We start from the raw sequence: 18,636 nt of genomic DNA, 5'->3' as shown, positions 1-18,636 counted from the left end.
CAGGCCAGGGGCACCAGCCAATGTGAAATTTCCTTGTAAATCCCTAGGTAGGGTGGCCATCATAGAGGACAGGCCGGCTGATTCAAAATCGGATGCCTTTATGTCCTCTATTTTTCTCTTAAGAGAAATATAGAGGACATAAAGGTGTCTAGTTTTGTATCAATAGAAGACAAGAGTAGCAGAAAACTGGAATGTCCTGTATGATGGCCACCATATCCCTAGGCCAGGTTCTTGTGGATTTACTCCTGGAAGGCAGCTAGTTCCATCTCAGACATGGCATAGATGGACCCTACTGCATGATCTTTGCTTCACGCTTTAAGCCAGTGGGGTAGCTGTAGTTCCTGTGTTGAGGGATGGTCTCTGCATTTCTTAGGTAGCCCAGGTCCTTCCATGGGAAACAGAACCCCCCATGGACTGGTATCTGTTGGGAGTCCTGCCTGGGCCCAGCTGAGTTTTGTGTCAACCCCAAGCTGACTCCCCGCCCTTGCAGGGCCTGGGTTGGCACATTTCCTGCATCCTTTTCTATAGGGCAGCAGGTAAGCACATGTCCTGATGTGCCACAGGAGAAACAAGTTCTGCTGATAGTCATCCCATTATATTTCAGGTGAGATGACAGCACTCCTCCCCCTGCCCTGTCTTCCTCCCCTGGCCATCTACCTGCATGAGTTCAGCAGTAGGGTTATCTGAATGGGGCAGAGGACCAGGCAAAGGGTACTTCTTTTCTTCTCTCCTTTTCTGAAGACAATGGTCAATGTCAGTCACTAAATACACACAGGCCAGACAGTTCCTTTTCCTCTCTCTGGACTTACATAGCAGAAGTGGAGCGTCTAGTGATAGGAGCCAGCCACCCACGTATTAGGGAGTGGGCAAACTCTTGGATAAGCTCTATCCAGCCTCTGGAAACAACATTAAGGTAGCAGGTTGGGAACAATGGCATTGCTGGTCAGGCCAAGACCTTGGGTTCAAGGCTGTAGGCAGCAGAGAATACAGTTTTAAGGATCACCTTTCCAATGCCAGGATCACTGAGCTCTGAGCTGCTATACTTCAGCAAAGCAGCTTCCAAAGTTGTTTAAGTAGGGCATCAAGCATGGGCAGAGAGCTGAACATACTTTAGCATGAAGTCAAGAACAGCACCCAGTATTTGAGGCTGCTTCCCATCGACGGCTGTAAGGCTAGGAGGAAGGTGTCTATTCTAGCATCTCACTGGGAAAGTGTGGAAGAATGCTATCCCAGTTTCTTCCCAAAGTCTTCTATTAGGTTTTTCCTTGCTATTGTCTTTTCACCTGTCTGTCAATTTGGCTGCCCCAGGTTACTGCGGACATGGGGGACTTCAGGTAAGCGGGTGGGAACTCCACATCTCTACTGTGTTAGCACTGACCTCATGGCATGAGGGCAGGGGCTTGAGCGCATGTCAGTCTCTTAAGGTGACCAGTGGTGCTTTTTAAATTGGTTGGTCAGCCTCAAACACCACCTGGCCTTGATTGGGTCTTGAAGGTGATGTCAAAAGGGTTATATAGAGCTAAGACACCCTAGGAGCGGGGAGCAGCTGTGTTAAGTTACATGCAGCAACTGGAACATCGGCAACTCTCTTTTTTCCCCTCAGGATGCTGAAGTAAGTAAACTACTTGGAACTTATCTAGATATATAGCTTACTGTAATGCAGAAGCATATCAAACAGCTATTAAGCTGACATGGTTTGCTCTGGGTTATCATCTGATACTTTTCTATCCTGTACCCTTCCCCATGCCTAACCTCTTTAAACAATAAAGATCTCCACTATAATAAGCATTGTGGACTTGCCGGGAGAAGGATTAGGGCATGCCTTTAAGCTCCCTATGCTTGGCTAACTAAGGGAGGCTACTCATACAATCATAGGGCTGGAAGGGACCCTGAAGGTTTATCAGGTCCAGCCCCTTGCATGACCAGGAAAGACATCTGGGGTTAGGTGACCCCAGCCAGATGACCATCCAGTCTTCTCTTGAAGACCTCTAGGGTAGATGTTTGCACCACCTCTGTGGGGAGCTTGTTCCATAGTCTGGCCACCCTAGGGGGAGCTTGTTCCATAGTCTGGACACCCTAGTTTTGAAGAAGTTGTGACACCTCTTTGTGCTTCAGGTTAAAGGAAGCACCCTAAGTTCTCACAGTGGGTCAAGCACCCTCAAGGTCTAAAAGGCCTGTGTACCACAGGGGGCACTGGGCCTGGATACAGACCAGAGTCCTGGGTGGTGGCAGTGGTTACCCTAAGCTTGCAGGTGTGCTCTAGGAAGGGGGTTGGCCAGACATGAGACACCCCAGGAGGGGCACTCAGAGCTTGGTAGGTGGTCAGGCACAGTGAGGTGGGTGGCTCAATGCAGGAACTCCCCCTACTGGTCCGTCACACAAAGAACACTCCAGGTCTAAAACTAAATACAGCAGGTCCAGGAAGAATTGAGACATGTCAAAAATTAGGAATAAAATACCAGGTGAAACATTAAATTATGCAAACAAGAATTTGATATCAGAGATATAATAGAACTTCCAATAAAACCTAAGCATACACTCACCAGTCTCTCTCTGCTAACTATCAGCAAGCCACGAGCTCCATTGATCTGAGCAAGCCTCACTTTTTCATAGAAGGTGCAGTTCCCCCGCATCACCATGGGGATTCTGTTATTAAATCCCCCATCAGGCACATCAGAAGGAGAACACAAGACAGATGTTGTCTGATCCTGAAGCTGCAAAAGGGACTGAAAGGATAGAGAAATGTGTTTCAGAACAGCAACTATAAAAGTTTTGGAAAAAAACCAACTCTTTATTTATATGAAACAAGAATTGGCATTTTAAAAAACTGTAAGTTCTAAGATAATAATAAAAAAAACACACATTAAATTAAGTTTTACTAAAATAGAACACTTAAATCTCTATAATACTAGGTTATTAGTTAAGGTTTTTTGAAAATTCAAGTCAGACACAAAAGATGCACTTTTCACAGAAGCCCGAATACTGAGACTGCTTACCTTGTTATACACAGGCAGGCTGCACAGTTTTTCACTAACATTGCCTATAACTTTCAGCTGTTTATTATTTTTCCAAACTACTAAGCACTTGGCTTGAAATCTTCACTGAATCTCTCACTGACTTGGTTGCCTTGCTTAGAATAAGGCTGGCGGCTCCTTGGTTCTCCCAATTCTTCTGAATAGGCATCATGCCTTGTTACAAACCTTTTACTTATTACCCAAGATACACTGCCTTGTTACAAACCTGTCACAAAGAAATGAGAGATACAAGTACCACACAGCCTAGTTGGAAAAACTGTTTTACAGTCTCCGAGAAATTGAAGAACCATTTTATTAATGTTTTATAAAGCAAACAGGAAGAAGCCAACACCAGACTTGCAGAACTAACAAACAGCATACAGAGCTATTGGGACATAACAGCCATGTACCAGGAGGGGAAAGGCTTCACAGTTGGATGCAGATATTGCAAATGCCTGCCCTCCTTAAAGAAGATGAAGAAAGCAAAACTTTTCAAACATATATGTTGCAACAATCCCACAATCCAATATCATCAGCCTATCTAACCACACTCCCAGCTTCACTGAGATGCTTGGCCCAGTGCTGTTCAATATCTTCATCAACGACCAGAATGAGGGGGTGAAAAGCCCACTGGCCAAGTTCGTCAATGACACCAAGATATGGGGTTGTGTGGACACACCCGCAGATAGGCTGCAGATACAAGCAGACCTAGATAGGCTGGCATGTGGACTAGCCCCCCCAGAAATGCCAGGCCAGTTACCACCCCGGTGGAAGGCAAGTAGGTGTGCCTAAACCCCAGCCCCCATCTTCAGGTGGGTCAATTAACATTGGAGGTAGTTTGGGACCAGGTACAGCTGCAGCCACCTGAGCCTATCTGGGGTGCAAGACCCTGGAGAGTGGGGCCAGGCATGGCTGCAGTCACCTGAGCCGGGGCAGGGGGGCGGCCCCAGGCCCCAGCGTAGGGTGGCAGAGTATAGGCCTCCATGGAGGTAGAGGTGTAGAGCGGGGTGCAGTGGGGCACCTGACAGTCTGCATCAGAGTGGCAGTTGAGAGGCCTGGAGAGCCTAGTAAGGGGTCTGGAGCCTAGTGAAGAGGCAAGGCGCCCAGCAGTTAGGAGCCATGCGCACATGCCTGTGCATGTGTGGGGGAAGGAGCCCAGTGAGAATGAGGGGCTCAGAGTTTAAGAAGAAAGGCCAGAGTTAGGGGCTGGGATATAGTGGCAACATGTGAATGCCGAGAGGGGACTGTATGGAGGCCCTATGAACAGGGGGCCTAAGATGCGGCCCTGGGAGGCAAGAGCATGAAGTAGGTCCCGGTGAGCAAGGGGCTCAAGGGTAGGCCCTGCTAACATGGGGGCCAGGTTAGGTCCAGGTAAGCCTTCAGGCATGTGAGGCCACAGGTGGGCTAGAGGCCAACTGGGTGGAGCAGCTGAGGAAGTGCCACGGGTAAACAACAGGGCGAGTCAGGAGCCCCTAATTCAGGGCAGGTGGGTGGGCAACCTGGGGAGGGACGAGAGGCAGAGTCACTCCAGCGTTCTGCAAACCGCCCAGCTCTCGCTCGGATGAGGGTCGCGGGAGAAGCCCAAGAGGCCACACGCTTGCTGGCTGGAGAGCGCAGGGAAACAAGCCTCAGGACCCTTTGGGTGAGGGCACGGTGAATGTGGCTCCGGGAAAAGGAGGGGTGGTATGAGAGCGGCTCCGCAATGGGGCAGTATGAGAGAGACTGTGTGAGAGGGGGTGGAGTGGGAGAGGCCTCACTGAGAGGGAGGCTGTATAAAAGTGTGGCCTGTAATAGGGCAGAAAGTGAGAGGCCTAACACCAGGATGAGTTGAGCCTGGCCTCAGGCTGAAGCAGAGCTCGGCTGTTAGGAACATCTGTGAGGCATGGGGTGCACTCTAGGGGTGGTTGGAGCTGCACACATAGGCCCAGGAGACCAGGGCATTCGAAGGGCAGCCTCCCGCCTAATTAACACCTTAATTATGTGTCATCAAGGCATGGCAGGTGAGAAAGGTGGGCAGCGTGCCCAGAGGCAGGTGGGGAGACCAGCACTGTGGCTAGGCAGGGAGTTCCCATGTGGCCACATGTCCTTCAACTGTATTTGCTCTGATCCCACTAACTGGGATGCACACCTTTAGGATCTGAAGCAAGGATTCTGACACTTACAATACAGGTACTCCTCACGTAATGCTGTACCAGTTAACGTTGCTTTGTTATTACATCGCTGATCTATTAGGGAATATACTCATTTAATGTCATGCGATGTCCCGTTATAATGTTGTTTGGTTGTCGCCTGCTAGTGAGACACGCGGTGAGATGGGGGTGCCACGTGCATATATGTATATGCATGTGGCCACAGGCGACCTGCAGAGCAGTTCCAGCAGATAAGTGTGGGGGGGGATTGAGGCCCCTGTAGGGAGCGAACAGCAGCCAGGAGATCCCCGCACAACTCACTGGTGGTTGCTGCACTGGGTCATGCCCACAGGGCTGTGGGGCAGGGAAGCAGGGCGTGCCAAGATGCTGCTAGCCATTGCCAGCTCAGCCCTACTTTGCTCCCCTGAAATCTCAGCAGGCAGTGGTGGGGTGGCGCGCAGCTCCCCCCCCCACCATTGCCCTGGCAATATGCCTCCTGCTCATGGCGCTGCGCCCCTCAAAACAACAGCACAAGCAGAGGCTGTGTTGCCAGGGCAACGGGGGGGGGGGAGCTCGCAGCAGTGCAGAGATCCCTGCACGCCCCGCTGTCCTCAGCCATGCCAGGTTGTGTCCTTAGGGCTGCAGAGGTCCCAAGGCAGGGGAAAAAGTGTGGGAACCTGCGTCTGCAGCCTGCACCGGGTATAGATCTGGGGGTCGCAGGTCCCCCCTGCCCCCCAGGAGTGTATGCAGCAGCAGGGAGCCAGCCCTCCCTCAGATGAGCCACTTGTGGCATGTCCTGCTCTCCTCTGGGGCCCTGCAGCCGTGCACTGCAGCCCTGGGCTGCAAGCCCTACCTGGCTGCCCAGCTCCCTCCCTACAGGCACCTAAATCTCTTTCTCACACCACCACTTACCTGTGGGAGTGCGCTCTAGGCTGCAGCACAGGGGAGTGGGGGCAGGGGGCTGTGGGCCTGGATATATAATGTCTTTTGTCTGGGGAAAAAAATTCCCTGGACCCTAACCCTGCTATTTACTTTAATTCTTATGGGGAAATTGGATTTGCTTACCATCGTTTGGCTTAAAGTTGCACTTTGCAAGAAACTAGCTACAATGTTACATGAGGGGTAGCTGTACAATCCTAAAACTGTAGCCACTCAAATCACAGCCAGACTCATACCCTGCTTTGACCTGCTACAATACCAGCCCCAAAATGAGCACATCAGAATCCTTCTTGTTGTCACCTACAGCCCCCAGCTTGAACACCTGGGACACATCATTAACAACCTCCAACCTTTCTGGAAAATGATAATCTCAAGGCAACCTTCCAGGACATGCTTATCTTGGCTTACAGGCCAACTCCAAACAGCCCATCTCCTATTCTCACCAAGGCAATGGACCCAGATACCAGCTATATCCCCTCATTAACGCAGACCATAATCATCACTGGACCAAAAAAACATGGATTATAAACACCTTGGCCACATGCAGATGACAGGAGACAGGGGCAGTACGACCCAGAGGAAGCTGGTGGCAGGACCCAGCAGCAATGTCTGCCCAGCCCTGCCCCGCCCCCCCCCTCCCCCAATCAGAAACCCCTGCCATTAAAACTGCTGGTTTTGCATTGTTATGTCACTGCTGCCACTTTTAGCAATGGCTGAAATAGTAAAATAATACCGTGACTACTCGAAAAGATCTCTATGAATACTGCTCAAAAAGAAATAGAATAAGATAGCTAGAAGATCAATATGTAGATATATGCATGTTATGAGAGAGAGAGATCCTAGATCCAGATAAATCTTAATAAGGGGAAGCAAAAGTGATGATTTGACATGCAACTGGTAAGGGCCATACAAAGTGTTAACCGGCATGAGTGGGGAATGGGAGGTGCCAGGTATCTAAAAACTCCGGTCATCTGAGGAAGGGGTTTGAAGACCCCTGTGGAGTAAGTGGGGCACAGGGGGCGCCACATGCAGAGTGGTGGCAGCATAAGGTGGTGGATGGCAGCAGCGCTGGCAGTGTGTGGGTGGGTGGGGAGCAATGATCAGGAACGGGATGGGTGGGCAAAGCTGATCTGCTCCCTGCACACCTTGTCCTGTGGTGGTAGGCGGGGTGCAAGGTGTATAGGGGTGTGTTGGGGGTGAGGAGGTGCTGCCTAGGCACTAGGTCCAGGGAGCCAGACGGGGAGTGAAGGGAGGGAGGAAGCGGCAGCAGGGGTGGTGGGGGAGGTATGTGCAGTGTAGCTTGCCTGGGGTGGTGAGGTCTGCAGCTGTCCCTCCAGCACTCTGCATAGGGACAAGCCACACCTGTGGCAGCCCATGCCATACTCCTGCTCACGCCCACTGACCCAGCCCTGGCCAGCATGCAGGTTCTGGTAGGACTGTTCCCAGTGTGGCTGCAGCTGGCTAGGTGCTGCTCTGCTCCCCTTGCCTCCAGTAGGAATGCCTGGCTGAAGCTTCCCCACCCCCTGCTCAGCTGCCTTTCACCCACTCTGCCCACCTGCAGGGGGCTGCTCATCACACTGAGCAGGTGGAGCAGGTGGCAGGCAGCCAGGAGCTTGAGCCAGAGAACTGTGCCCTGAGGCAAGAGTTGGCCAGTTGAAGCTCCCCACCACTCACCTGTTTCTGGCATGGCTGCAGACAGTCAGATACTGTTCTGTTCCCCTTGCCTCCAGTGGTGGCTCCTTCTCCCGTTCCTGCCCTTGCTGCAGATGGTGGGGAAAACTTCAGCCAGGCGGCTCCCACTGGAGGTAATGGGAGCAGAGCAGCACCCAGCCAGCTGCAGCCACACTGGGAACAACCCCACCAGAAGCTGTGTGCGCTGGTTGGGGTCCAGGCCAGCAGGTACATGCTGCGGTGCGCAGTGCATGCTGCGGTTGGGGGTGGGGTGGGGCTTGGTGGACCCAGTCAGTTGGCAGGCCAGATTCAGTCTGTAGGCTGTATTTTGCCCACCTTTGCAGTAGACCGTATGCTGAACATAAGTCAATGGTGTGCTCTTTTTGGAAAAAAAGCCAACAGCATACTGGGTTGTATCAACAAATCACTCCCAAATCAAAAGGAAGCAATTCTTCCACTCTATTCAGCACTTAGGCCTCACCTGGCGCATTGCATCCAGTTTTGGACTCCACACTTCAAGAAGGATGTGCATAGGTTGGAAAGAGTCTAGCACAGAGCAACAAAAATATAAATAAAGATATACTAATCTGTTTAATGCAAAAGGGATTCATAACTATTTCTTCTCTTGCATTCCCACAAGAAGACGAACAACTGGCAGGGCTGGGGAGGCTGTGGCTTGGGAGTGAGGGGCCTGGACCTGCATCCTGGCAAGCTAAGGAAGCAGGAGGAGCTCTGATTTTCTATGACACCAAACTCAAAATCAAATACCAAAAATTTATAGGTACTTAGAATGTATTTTACTATAGTGACTGAGCCACTGGTAGGTTTCCAAATTGCTTTATAATTGTAAATATAATTGATAAAACATTGTGTTCAATTTATACCTATATATAGTAGCATTTCAATTGTGGATTTAGGGATTTTTTATCAGAGAATTTGATTTTTTTTTTTAAATCAGAGAAAACCAGGATCCCTGGTAATAGCAAGAGCAGCATTTCAAAAAAAGGACATTTTTCAAAGGCAAACATGGCACATTCATTTGTGGTTAGATCAGGAAACTGTGGATATTTCTGTTCATAATGAAAACTCTCTCAAATATATATGACAACTTTTTTCACTGCCTCCTAAGGAACTTGCACCATAGTCTACCACTGCATAATACTCTAACATACAGATTGTTAGAAATGCAGCACTTTTTAAAACTTCTAACTATCAAGCCTTACAGGAGGAGAGTCCATGCAGCCTTGACCTACTTGCATAGCTGCCCTATTTCTAAGGAGGGACAGGCTGCCTATTGACACAGGCTGCTGTGAGCAGTCTGCAAGTCCAGCTAGGGATACACACCCTGCAACAGCTCTGCAGGGCAAGTTCCCTCACATAAAATGCAGACACAGCTTGTGTTTAGGGAAAATGTGCATGTTGTATGCAAGAAATTATGGTATTATGGAGTGCTGCCAAAGCAGTTAGAGGCAAATTCATTGAAATTACTAAATTTTATTAATAAAGCAACCTCAAAACAACTTTTTTGGGAGCTATAAATAAGGCAGAGGAATTCCATAAATCATACCACTGTATTAGAACTAATCGAAAGTAGGGGACAGATAACTGAAATGTCAGACAGAAAAACAGAATTAGGGCCTTGAAGAGATTTTTGTGAAAAATGGAATAAAAGAAGATAAAGCACTTGCTTGGTTTTTTGGGGTTTTTTTTTTTTTAAAGACAAAAGAAAATAATTACCAGGGTTTGCAGGAAAGAGGATGGTATCCTAACAAGGAGGGAAGCAATTAAAGTGGGATTCTAGGCCTTTAAAACAAACAAACCAACCAACCAACCAAAAAAAACAAACAAATCAGAAATTAGCAATTTTTTTGAGAAAATGAACTTACCCTCCTTATATACTACACAGTTTGAATTAAAAAAAATATGTATCAAATGAAAGTCTAGAAATCATTAAACCTCTTCCTAATAAAAAGGCTCAAGGTCTAGATGGCTACCTAAATGAATTTTATAAGTTATAATCTAAGAAAAACACTCCCATTTCATGCAAGATCTATAATCATATATTGGATTGCAAAGAACAGCCCAAAACCTTCTATGACACTGCCATCACTCTGTCATAAAGAAGGCAAAGGGGAAGAGGAATGTGAAAATTATAGGCCAATATCCCTGTTAAATGTAGGTTACAAAATCCTATAAAAAAGCTTTAGCCAACAAATTATGCTTCGTTACTGGCTTGCTGATAAATCCAGACCAAACCGGATTTATCCCTGGCAGATTTGGATTGGGCAACATCAGAAGAACTACGACTATAAACACACCCAGGAATGATGACTAAAAAAACCCAACAGCTAATTGCTTTATTAGATGCAGAGAAGGCATTTGACAGAACTAAATAGGCTTTTTCATTTGAAAAGGAGTTACATGGGGTTTACTAGGAATTTTGTTACTTGGCTTGTTGCAATTTATAAAGAAGCGCTCACAGACTCTAATCAGCAGTACTCTGACTGAGCTCATTTGGTTAGAGAGGTATAAGACAGGGTGGCCCTCTCTCCCCACTCTTGTTTAATCTAGCCCTTGAAGCACTAGCTCAAACTAGCTGTCTTCTTCATGTTGAGAAAGAAGCCCAAAGTTCAGAATGCCTCCATCCAGATCCAGCGCAATCTGGAGGTTTTCCTCAGTGTGTGCAAGGATAGCACGTATTGAAGGTCAAGGATAGTTGTTCCAAATACTTGAACAGTTTTTTCCAGGCAGTGAAAGCCATCTGTGGTCCAACTTCCCTGTGCTTGCAGGATGGCTCAACACTCTGACTCAAAGACAACAAATTTATCTAAGCTAGATAGAAAGAACACTTCTGAGGCACCCCTGAGCCATAAGTTGACTGTGGTGGATACCACCACCAAGTCCATCCCTCGATGCAGGGCCAAACCATTATTATTTTGGCTGGAGGGAAATACTCTATTTGGATTTGGTTGATTTGGAGGACAGTGATTCAATTTGTAGATTTGGATCACTGTCCCAAATAGATTTGGTCGAATTGGCTTTGGAAAATGCGGTGATTCGGCTCGGACGGGGAGAGCTGTGGGAGAAGCCCCCATGGCTGCCCTGCCCAGCCCCAACCCCTGCCTGGCCCAGCCTAGTCCTGGCACTTTTTTCTTTTTTAAAAGCCCCACACTCACTGACCACATGGTCTGGGAGTTGGGGCTGTTGGGGCTCTGGCTGACAGGTGGAGCTACTCCAACTTCCAGACAGCGCACAGTGCCTTGCTGAGCTGTATGCCACCTGTGCCATGGGGCAGCTACCACACAGGTGCCAGGTGGGCAGGGGAGAGGGCAAGCCCAAGCCCTGCTGCCCCCCACTGCCCTGCGTTGAGCAGGGAGGCTTTTCTACAAGTGCCCAGAGGCGCCAATCACCACTGCTGCAGTCAGTGAATACGGGATGCTTTTTTTTTTAAAAAACCTCCACACTCACTGGCTACAGCAGCGGTGAGCGCAGCCTCTGGGCGCTTATGGCTGAGGCCCCGCCAGCATAGCACAGAGCAGAGCAGTGGGAGGCAGCGGGAATCGCCTCCTCCCCGCTGCCGCTTGGCACCTGCGTGGCAACTGCCACATCGTGCAGGTGCAGTGTGGCTTGGCAGAGCACCTGGGGCCTCTGGGGCTGAGTGGTGCTGGGCTCCAGCTGACAGGTGGAGCCAGCCCAGCTCCCAGACAGTGCACAGTGCTCTGCAGAGCCACGCTGCACCTGCGCCATGGGGCAGCTTCCATGCAGGTGCCAGGCAGTGGGGAGGGGGCGATTCCTACTGCCCTGCGCTGTGCAGGGAGGCTCTGCCACAAGCCCTCAGAGGCTCCGATTGCTGCTGCCAAAGCCAGTGAGTATGGGGCTTTTTATTTATTTTAAAGTGCCAGGAGGCTGGGCCAGGTGGGAGATGGGGTCAGGCTAGGCAGGAGAGCCATGAGGGCTTCTCTCATGGCCTCTGGTTGTGCCTGCCTCTGCCACAGTGCAGGGTGGGGCTATGCCCTGCTGCTGCTTGCCCAGCTGGCACAAGGGGGTGGGGGGCATGATGCAGACAGCTCACTCCAGGCAGCAGCAGGGCATAGCCGCCGCTCCCAGTGCTGCTGCGCTCGCATCAATGCTGGGAGTAGGGGCTCTGTTCTGCCACTGATTGCCAGCCAGCACGGATGGTGGAAGATGTGGGTGCGGCAATGGCAGCTATGCTCTGCTGCCACTTACCCCCTTCTGCCCGGAGTGAGCCACGCCTTCATCCTTGATCCCTCCACCCCGGCTAGGCAAGCAGCAGCAGGACAGAGCCCCTGCTCTCAGCACTGCCATACCTGTATCCCGAATAATGCCTCCCCAGCCCCAATCCCTCCCTCCCCACCTTCCCCCTACCCCAGAAGATTTATCAGCTGGAGGCAGCTGTGTCAGCTGCCTGTTTAGTCTATGGCCAAATCTCTGAAACGGCCAAATCTTTTCTGAAACGATTCAGATGCTTCAAATTGATTCGGAGGTTTTAAATCGGCCTCCCAATTCGATTCGGATTGGGAGATTCGGTCCCCGAATCGGGCCGAATCTCCTCCGAATCAAATCAGCTACAGGAGCTTCACAAAGCCTTACTGGTTCATGAGTCTTGGGGAGCTGTCGAGGGCTGCAAGCGTGGCCTCACCCCTTGGTCACTATCTTGGGACCAGAAGTACTGCCCCTAACTTCTGACGTTTCAACCAGAAGTCCCTCCCCTTGGCCCTGGAACTACTCCTTTTGGGAAGTGGGGTTTGCCATCTTAGAACCAGAAAAAATAAAACATCCATAATAACATTTTTTATTTTAAATTTGTCCTGATGCGTGTTTGTGCTGTATACATAGAAGGGATTACATAATAGCTCAAAATGAAGTCTTACCCTTCTATATTGTGTGGGGGGTATGGGAAGCTGTGGGGTGTGTGGAAGGGGAGGGTGGCTGGGGTGCACGTGTGTGATGGGGTGTGTGCATATAGCAGGGAGCGGGGCTACCCCCAAGGCACATGGGTGTATGCGACTGTGTGAGAGAAAGGGTGTGGTTAGGGTGGGGTGTGCATGGGAGCCCCCCCCCCCATATGCACACCCCTGAGCTGGTCAGCACCCCGGCCCCCAACAACCCAGAGCACACATGCCCTGTGGTGACTCCCCACTACCGACGACAGTGAGCAACTTCAGCACAGCTTAAGCCTGCTCCACACTGCCTGGCTGTGGAGTGTCCTGCCACTCCTGGGCAGCCCCGACCCCACGTGCCCCATGCCTGCTCCGGACTCGCCCTTCAGGGCTGAGTAGCAGCAGCAGAGGCGGCAGCAACTGTTGTTCAGCATGGGGGAGGAAGCAGCACTTTCCCTTGCCAGAGCTGGGAAGTTCTTGGTGCAGCGGGCAGAGTCTGTGCCAGGCCAGGCTGCTCTCATTTCCATTACTGCTGCCTTTGGACTGCCAAGCACAGCAGTAGTGACAGTGCAGAGCAGCCACAGGGCAGCCCAGAGGCAGCGGTGACAGAGATGCAGGGCAGCTTGGTGAGATGTGGTGCAGTGCAGGCTCTGCCGGCTGCACCAAGAACCGCTCGGCTGTGGTGAAGGGAAGAGGCCACTTTCTCCCCCTGTGCTGAGCAACAGTTTCTGCACAGCTGCCTCTCAGTCCTGACAGGCGAGCCCAGAGCAGGAGCTGCAGCACAGGCTCAGCAGCAGTGGTGGGGGAGAGAAACTGCTACTCAGCACAGGGTAAAAAGTAGCCCCTCACCATTGCCAGCACTTCCTGGTGTAGCCACTTGGAACCTGTGTGGGACTGCCCTGCATCTGCTCTGCAGTACCACCACTGCCCCGCCAGGCAGCCCAGAGGCAGTGGTGATGCAGCGTAGAGAGAGGGCAGCCCCGCACAGGCTTCGGGTGGCTACATCAAGAAGCACCAGCAGTGGTGAGGAGATGCTACTTTTACCATGCTGATTAGCAGTTTCTGTCCCATGTTGCTGCTGCTCAGCCCAGACGGGTATGCTCAGAGCTGGCGTGGGGTATGCAGATTTGAGGCTAAAGCATGCTGGTTCCCCTCGCTACCGCAGGGCTGGGGCCAGCAGCAGCAGCTGGAAGGAGCTGCCACCACCTGGGTTGCCTAGAAAGGCAGTCCAGCCACAGAGACGCGCCAGCCCCACTTTGTGCCCAGGGGGCGGCAGGATGTGGCACAACTGTGTGATGCCTTGTCCAGGTGGGACCAAATGACTCACTGAGGGATGCACAAAGCCTCTCTGTGGCCTGCATTTAGCCCACGGGCTGTATTTTGCCTACCCTTACCTCAACACTTCAAAAAGGGGATCCCTTACCACCCTTCCTATCCTAGAAGTCTGGAATGCCACAAGGAAGCCAAGAACAACAAGGCTACTGGAATGGATGGCATACTTGTCAAAACCTCCAAGGCTGGCAGCAAGGAACTGGTACTGAGATTCCACAAATTTATTCTTCAGATTTAGAACAACGAGGAGATCCCTGGGGACCTGAGGAATGCTGACATCATGATTACCTTTAAGAAAGAAGGTAAATCTGTGCGCAGGAACTATTGAGGTATTGCTCTCCATTCCACATCCTCACATGCATCCCCCTGAACCATCTTCTACCTCTTGTTGAGAAAGTCCTGCCAAATCTCAGAGTGGCTGCAGACCATCCTGTGGGGCAACTGACATGACCCCTGCTGTCCACCTGGACCAAGAAAAGTGCTGGGAACAACATCAGGACCTGTTTGTAACCTTTATTTACCATACTAAGGCCTTTGACTACATCAATCTTGAAGCTTTGTGGAAAGTACTGGCCATATTTAGATGACCTGAAAAGTACATCAAGATCCTGAGGCTTCTCCACAACTAGACAACTGCAACCATTCTATGTAGTGGATTGGAGACTGATCCATTTCTCATCAAAACTGGGGTCAAGTAAGGGTGCATTATCACTTCAATGTTTTGTTTTGTTTTTTAAGTTATCCTGGTTCTCATCAAGCAACACATCCCTTCTAGAATTGACAATGAATACCAAACAGATGGAGAGCCTCTCAAATCTGGGATGCTTTCACTCAAAGACTAAAGTATTCAAGCAAATCTTCTCTTCTCCAGACTAAATAACCCTAGTTCTTTCAGCCTTTCCTCATAAGTCTTGACTTCCAGGCTCCTCTCATTTTTGTTGCTCTGTACTAGACTCTTTCCAAACTGCTCACATGCTTTTTCAACTATGGGGCCCAAAACCAGTCCAACTGAGGCCTCACTAGTGCTGAACGGAGCAGAAGAATCGCTTCCCTTGATTTGTAAGTGACTTTCCTTTTGATACAATCCAATAAACATTAATCATACACATATAATTGTGTCTTTGTATAGCAGCAATAATAGGACATTTCAAAATTAAGTAATTAGAAACAGGGATTCGGGTTTTCTGTTTAAAGAAATGGCAAATTCTCTGGACCCCACCCCCTAAATTCTCCTATTAACCCCCCCCAAATCTGCATTTTTCCATGATTACAATAAAACACCACTCTATATATAGGTATCAATTTAACAGAATGTTTTATTGATATATTTACAACTTTTAAGCAATTTGGAGGCCTAACAGTACCTCAATCATAATGAATGAAATTCTAAATACCTATATAATTTTGGCTTTGATTTTGTTTTGTTGTTTTATCCGAGAAGATCAGATACACTCACTAGGAGGTGGGTCTAGCTGCAGCTGCCCCCCCCCCCCGGTGTATTGTGGCACTGAGCAATCCTGATATGCTGGTTCACTGCCAATGCTGTTACTTCTCACTCCTGACTCACAGTTCCTGGCCCCTCACCTCTCAACCCACACTCCTCCACCCACCCACCGGGGCCAGGCCAGTGCCCCTCACCTGCCTGCCACTTCCTGCCTTGCCAGAGGGGGCCCCCAGCTGCTAGGGCTATGGGGCCAGGGACCCATGTCTGCAGCCCCCTCCCCCTCCCTCCCCTCTCCCTGCCACCCAGCAGTGCCCAAGCTCTGCCTGCCTGCCACCCATGGGAGGTAGTGGCTTCTGTGACTGGAGTGGAGTTTGGAGCCCAGTTACACCCCCTCCCCCACAGGCAGCACAGATGGAGCAGAGCCCAAAAGAGGTGTGGGGGGTGACAGATGTGGGCTGCTCCCCCCGGTGCCTCTGCAGCCCAATGCATGGAACCTGGCACAGCGGGGCGGGGCGGCTTGGTGCCGCCACCAGGAACCCCGTGCCAACATGGCGAGGCATCCCCTTTTCTCCTGGCACAATTGACGCCACCCCCACTGCTGCCAGAAGAGCAGGGGTGCCTCCCCATGGCGGTGCAGGGCTCCTGAAGGCAGCATCAAGTCTCCCCACCGCACTCTGCTCTGCCATGCCAGGTCCTGCCTGTTGGGCTGCAAAGGACCCAGGGGGAAGGGTAGCAGGGTAGGAAGCCCTGAGCCCACAGCAGCCAGCCCACAGTTGCCCCATGCTGGCACACGAATCTGGGGGGCACACGGCCCCTAATGCTCCCTCAGGAGTACATGTAGCAGTAGGGAGTAAGGAGCCCCCCCACTGCCCCGCAGGCGAGCTGCCCACATCTCCTTCCTGCTACCCACCCAGGGCCTGCAGCTGCACAGTCCTGCCCTGGCCCCGGGCTCCAAGCCCCACGGCACTGCCCCAGCTGGGCAGCACCCCCAGGCCGAGCTCTGCCCAAATCCCTCTCCCTCTGGGGCCCTTGGTCCCACCCTCTTCCTCAACTTACCTGAAGAGAACTGCAGGAGCTGCTCTCCATGCTGCCTGGCTACCATGTGCACATGACGGCACATACATGCACATGGCACTGCCTCGCCTAATCGCCCTCCTCCTGCTCTCCCCAACCCTTGCAGGCTGAAATTCTCAAGGGGAAACCCAATATTTCCTGGAATGTTCTCTTTTAAAGGAGAAAATCTGTGTTTTACCACATTTTTCCATGGCAAACTGAAAATCTGAATCCCTGGTTATAAGTAACTAATTTACCTTGGTCACAGCCTGAACTGAACTCATCGAATTGAATTAAACACTCTTATAAATAAACCTTTAAAAAGGCAGCAAGACTTTCAAAACTTTAATTATAGTTCTAGTAAGAAAATGGATTCTTCAAAAATGCTTCTAGAAACTTCATAGATTCAAAGATGTTAGGGTTGGAAGGGACCTCAATAGATCATCGAGTCCAACCCCCTGCATAGGCAGGAAAGAGTGCTGGGTCTAGATGACCCCAGCTAGATGCCTATCTAACCTCCTCTTGAAGACCCCCAGGGTAGGGGAGAGCACCACCTCCCTTGGGAGCCCGTTCCAGACCTTGGCCACTCGAACTGTGAAGAAGTTCTTCCTAATGTCCAGTCTAAATCTGCTCTCTGCTAGCTTGTGGCCATTGTTTCTTGTAACCCCCGGGGGCGCCTTGGTGAATAAAGACTCACCAATTCCCTTCTGTGCCCCCGTGATGAACTTATAGGCGGCCACAAGGTCGCCTCTCAACATTCTCTTGTGGAGGCTGAAAAGGTCCAGGTTCTCTAGTCTCTCCTCGTAGGGCTTGGCCTGCAAGCCCTTAACCATACGAGTGGCCCTTCTCTGGACCCTCTCCAGGTTATCCGCATCCCTCTTGATGTTTGTCTCCATGGCTTTCATACCATGTTTGCTCCATTTACAAGTGTAAAGATGTTTTTCCTTGCCTGCCAGCCATTAAAAACTCACCCTGAGATGTGGGAGTCAAACTATCTTTTTCTGCCTTCCTTTTCACCATAGAAGAATGACTGTATAAAGATATGTTCTGCTGGCACCTGTGAACTTAATGATTTTGAGCCAGGCCCTTTCCATGACAAGTAAGTATGTACAAGAAGAAAGGACTGTCCTTGTATCTCTGCCTTAATACAGAAAGGACAGAGCCACTTAACATTTTCCTGTTCCTTCTCACTACACATGGCTACCACTGATATCTTGCAGATTATAATTTATAATCCTGCTATCAGCAATCCTTTGTAAATTGTTAGGAACATGCACAGTAGTTAAAAGGTATGTGTGTATGCCTTGTGTTTTCTGAAATTGTCATTTGTTCATTTTTGAGGAAGCCTTTTTCTTTATCTCCTGAGGCAGCAGCCTGATACCAATTAATTACACCTGAACATAAATTTCTGCCTATGAAGGTGATCAAGCATTGGAGACTACCTCAAAAAACTGAAGAATCATCAAGCAGATTAGACAGTCGCTTAACTGGGATGATTTATAGTCAGGGATGATCCTGCTTTGAGCAGGGGACTGAAACCAGGTGACCTCATGAAGACCCTTCCAGTCCTGCTTTCGTATGATCCCATGATCACACTGGTGCTTACAGATGTGGAAAAAGCCCCCCAAAACCACTCAGCGCTTTACTTTCAGCTTGGCGAACCCACGCACCAAGTGCAGTGCAAGCCCAGAAGGGGAACTGCAGTTTGACCCAGCTTGCCCAGCATCTGCATAGCTTTTGCATTTCAGCAGGGCTTTTTGGTACTTTTAACCAATAGCTGATTAAATCAACTATTAGACAAAAAAAGCATCAAAAAGCCCTGCTGAAGCATGCAAGCTATAAAGATGCTGAGAAGCCAGGTCAAACTGATGCAACTCCTCTTCTGGTAAAGCACTGGTTTGGTTCCCCCCACCCCCCGACTTCTGTCAGCAGCAATAGGTACAAGAACTCAAGTGCAGTGCCCTGTAGCTAGGTAACACAGTAAATGGCACATAGTAAGGTGAAATCGTTTTAAGTACCTCAGAGGAAAACAAACTCTTCTGAAAGAAAAGCAGCGAAGACAAGGAGCAGCAAGTCAACAGCCTCTTTTAACAGGCTCCACAATATACTTTGTCCAAATGCTTCAATTGACACAGGGGAGGGGGGAAATCAGA

At 50.2% G+C, this 18,636-nt stretch overlaps 1 protein-coding gene across 3 annotated transcripts in view; it reads right to left on the bottom strand.

Moving 5' to 3' along the window:
- The window catches only part of SPPL2B (signal peptide peptidase like 2B), a 157,300-nt gene that overhangs the window by 103,329 nt on the left and 35,335 nt on the right, over positions 1 to 18,636 (bottom strand). For all 3 annotated transcript variants that reach the window (XM_014599846.3, XM_014599847.3, XM_059719606.1), the window contains exon 3: positions 2,544 to 2,726. In XM_014599846.3, the coding sequence (XP_014455332.2) occupies positions 2,544 to 2,726 (183 nt within the window). The remainder of the gene's footprint in view (positions 1 to 2,543; positions 2,727 to 18,636) is intronic.

The sequence above is a fragment of the Alligator mississippiensis genome, chromosome 16 (genome assembly GCF_030867095.1).
Source record: "Alligator mississippiensis isolate rAllMis1 chromosome 16, rAllMis1, whole genome shotgun sequence".
Taxonomy (NCBI): domain Eukaryota; kingdom Metazoa; phylum Chordata; order Crocodylia; family Alligatoridae; genus Alligator; species Alligator mississippiensis.
Note: the sequence above shows the minus strand (reverse complement) of the source record. Positions and strands in the feature narration are given on the sequence as shown.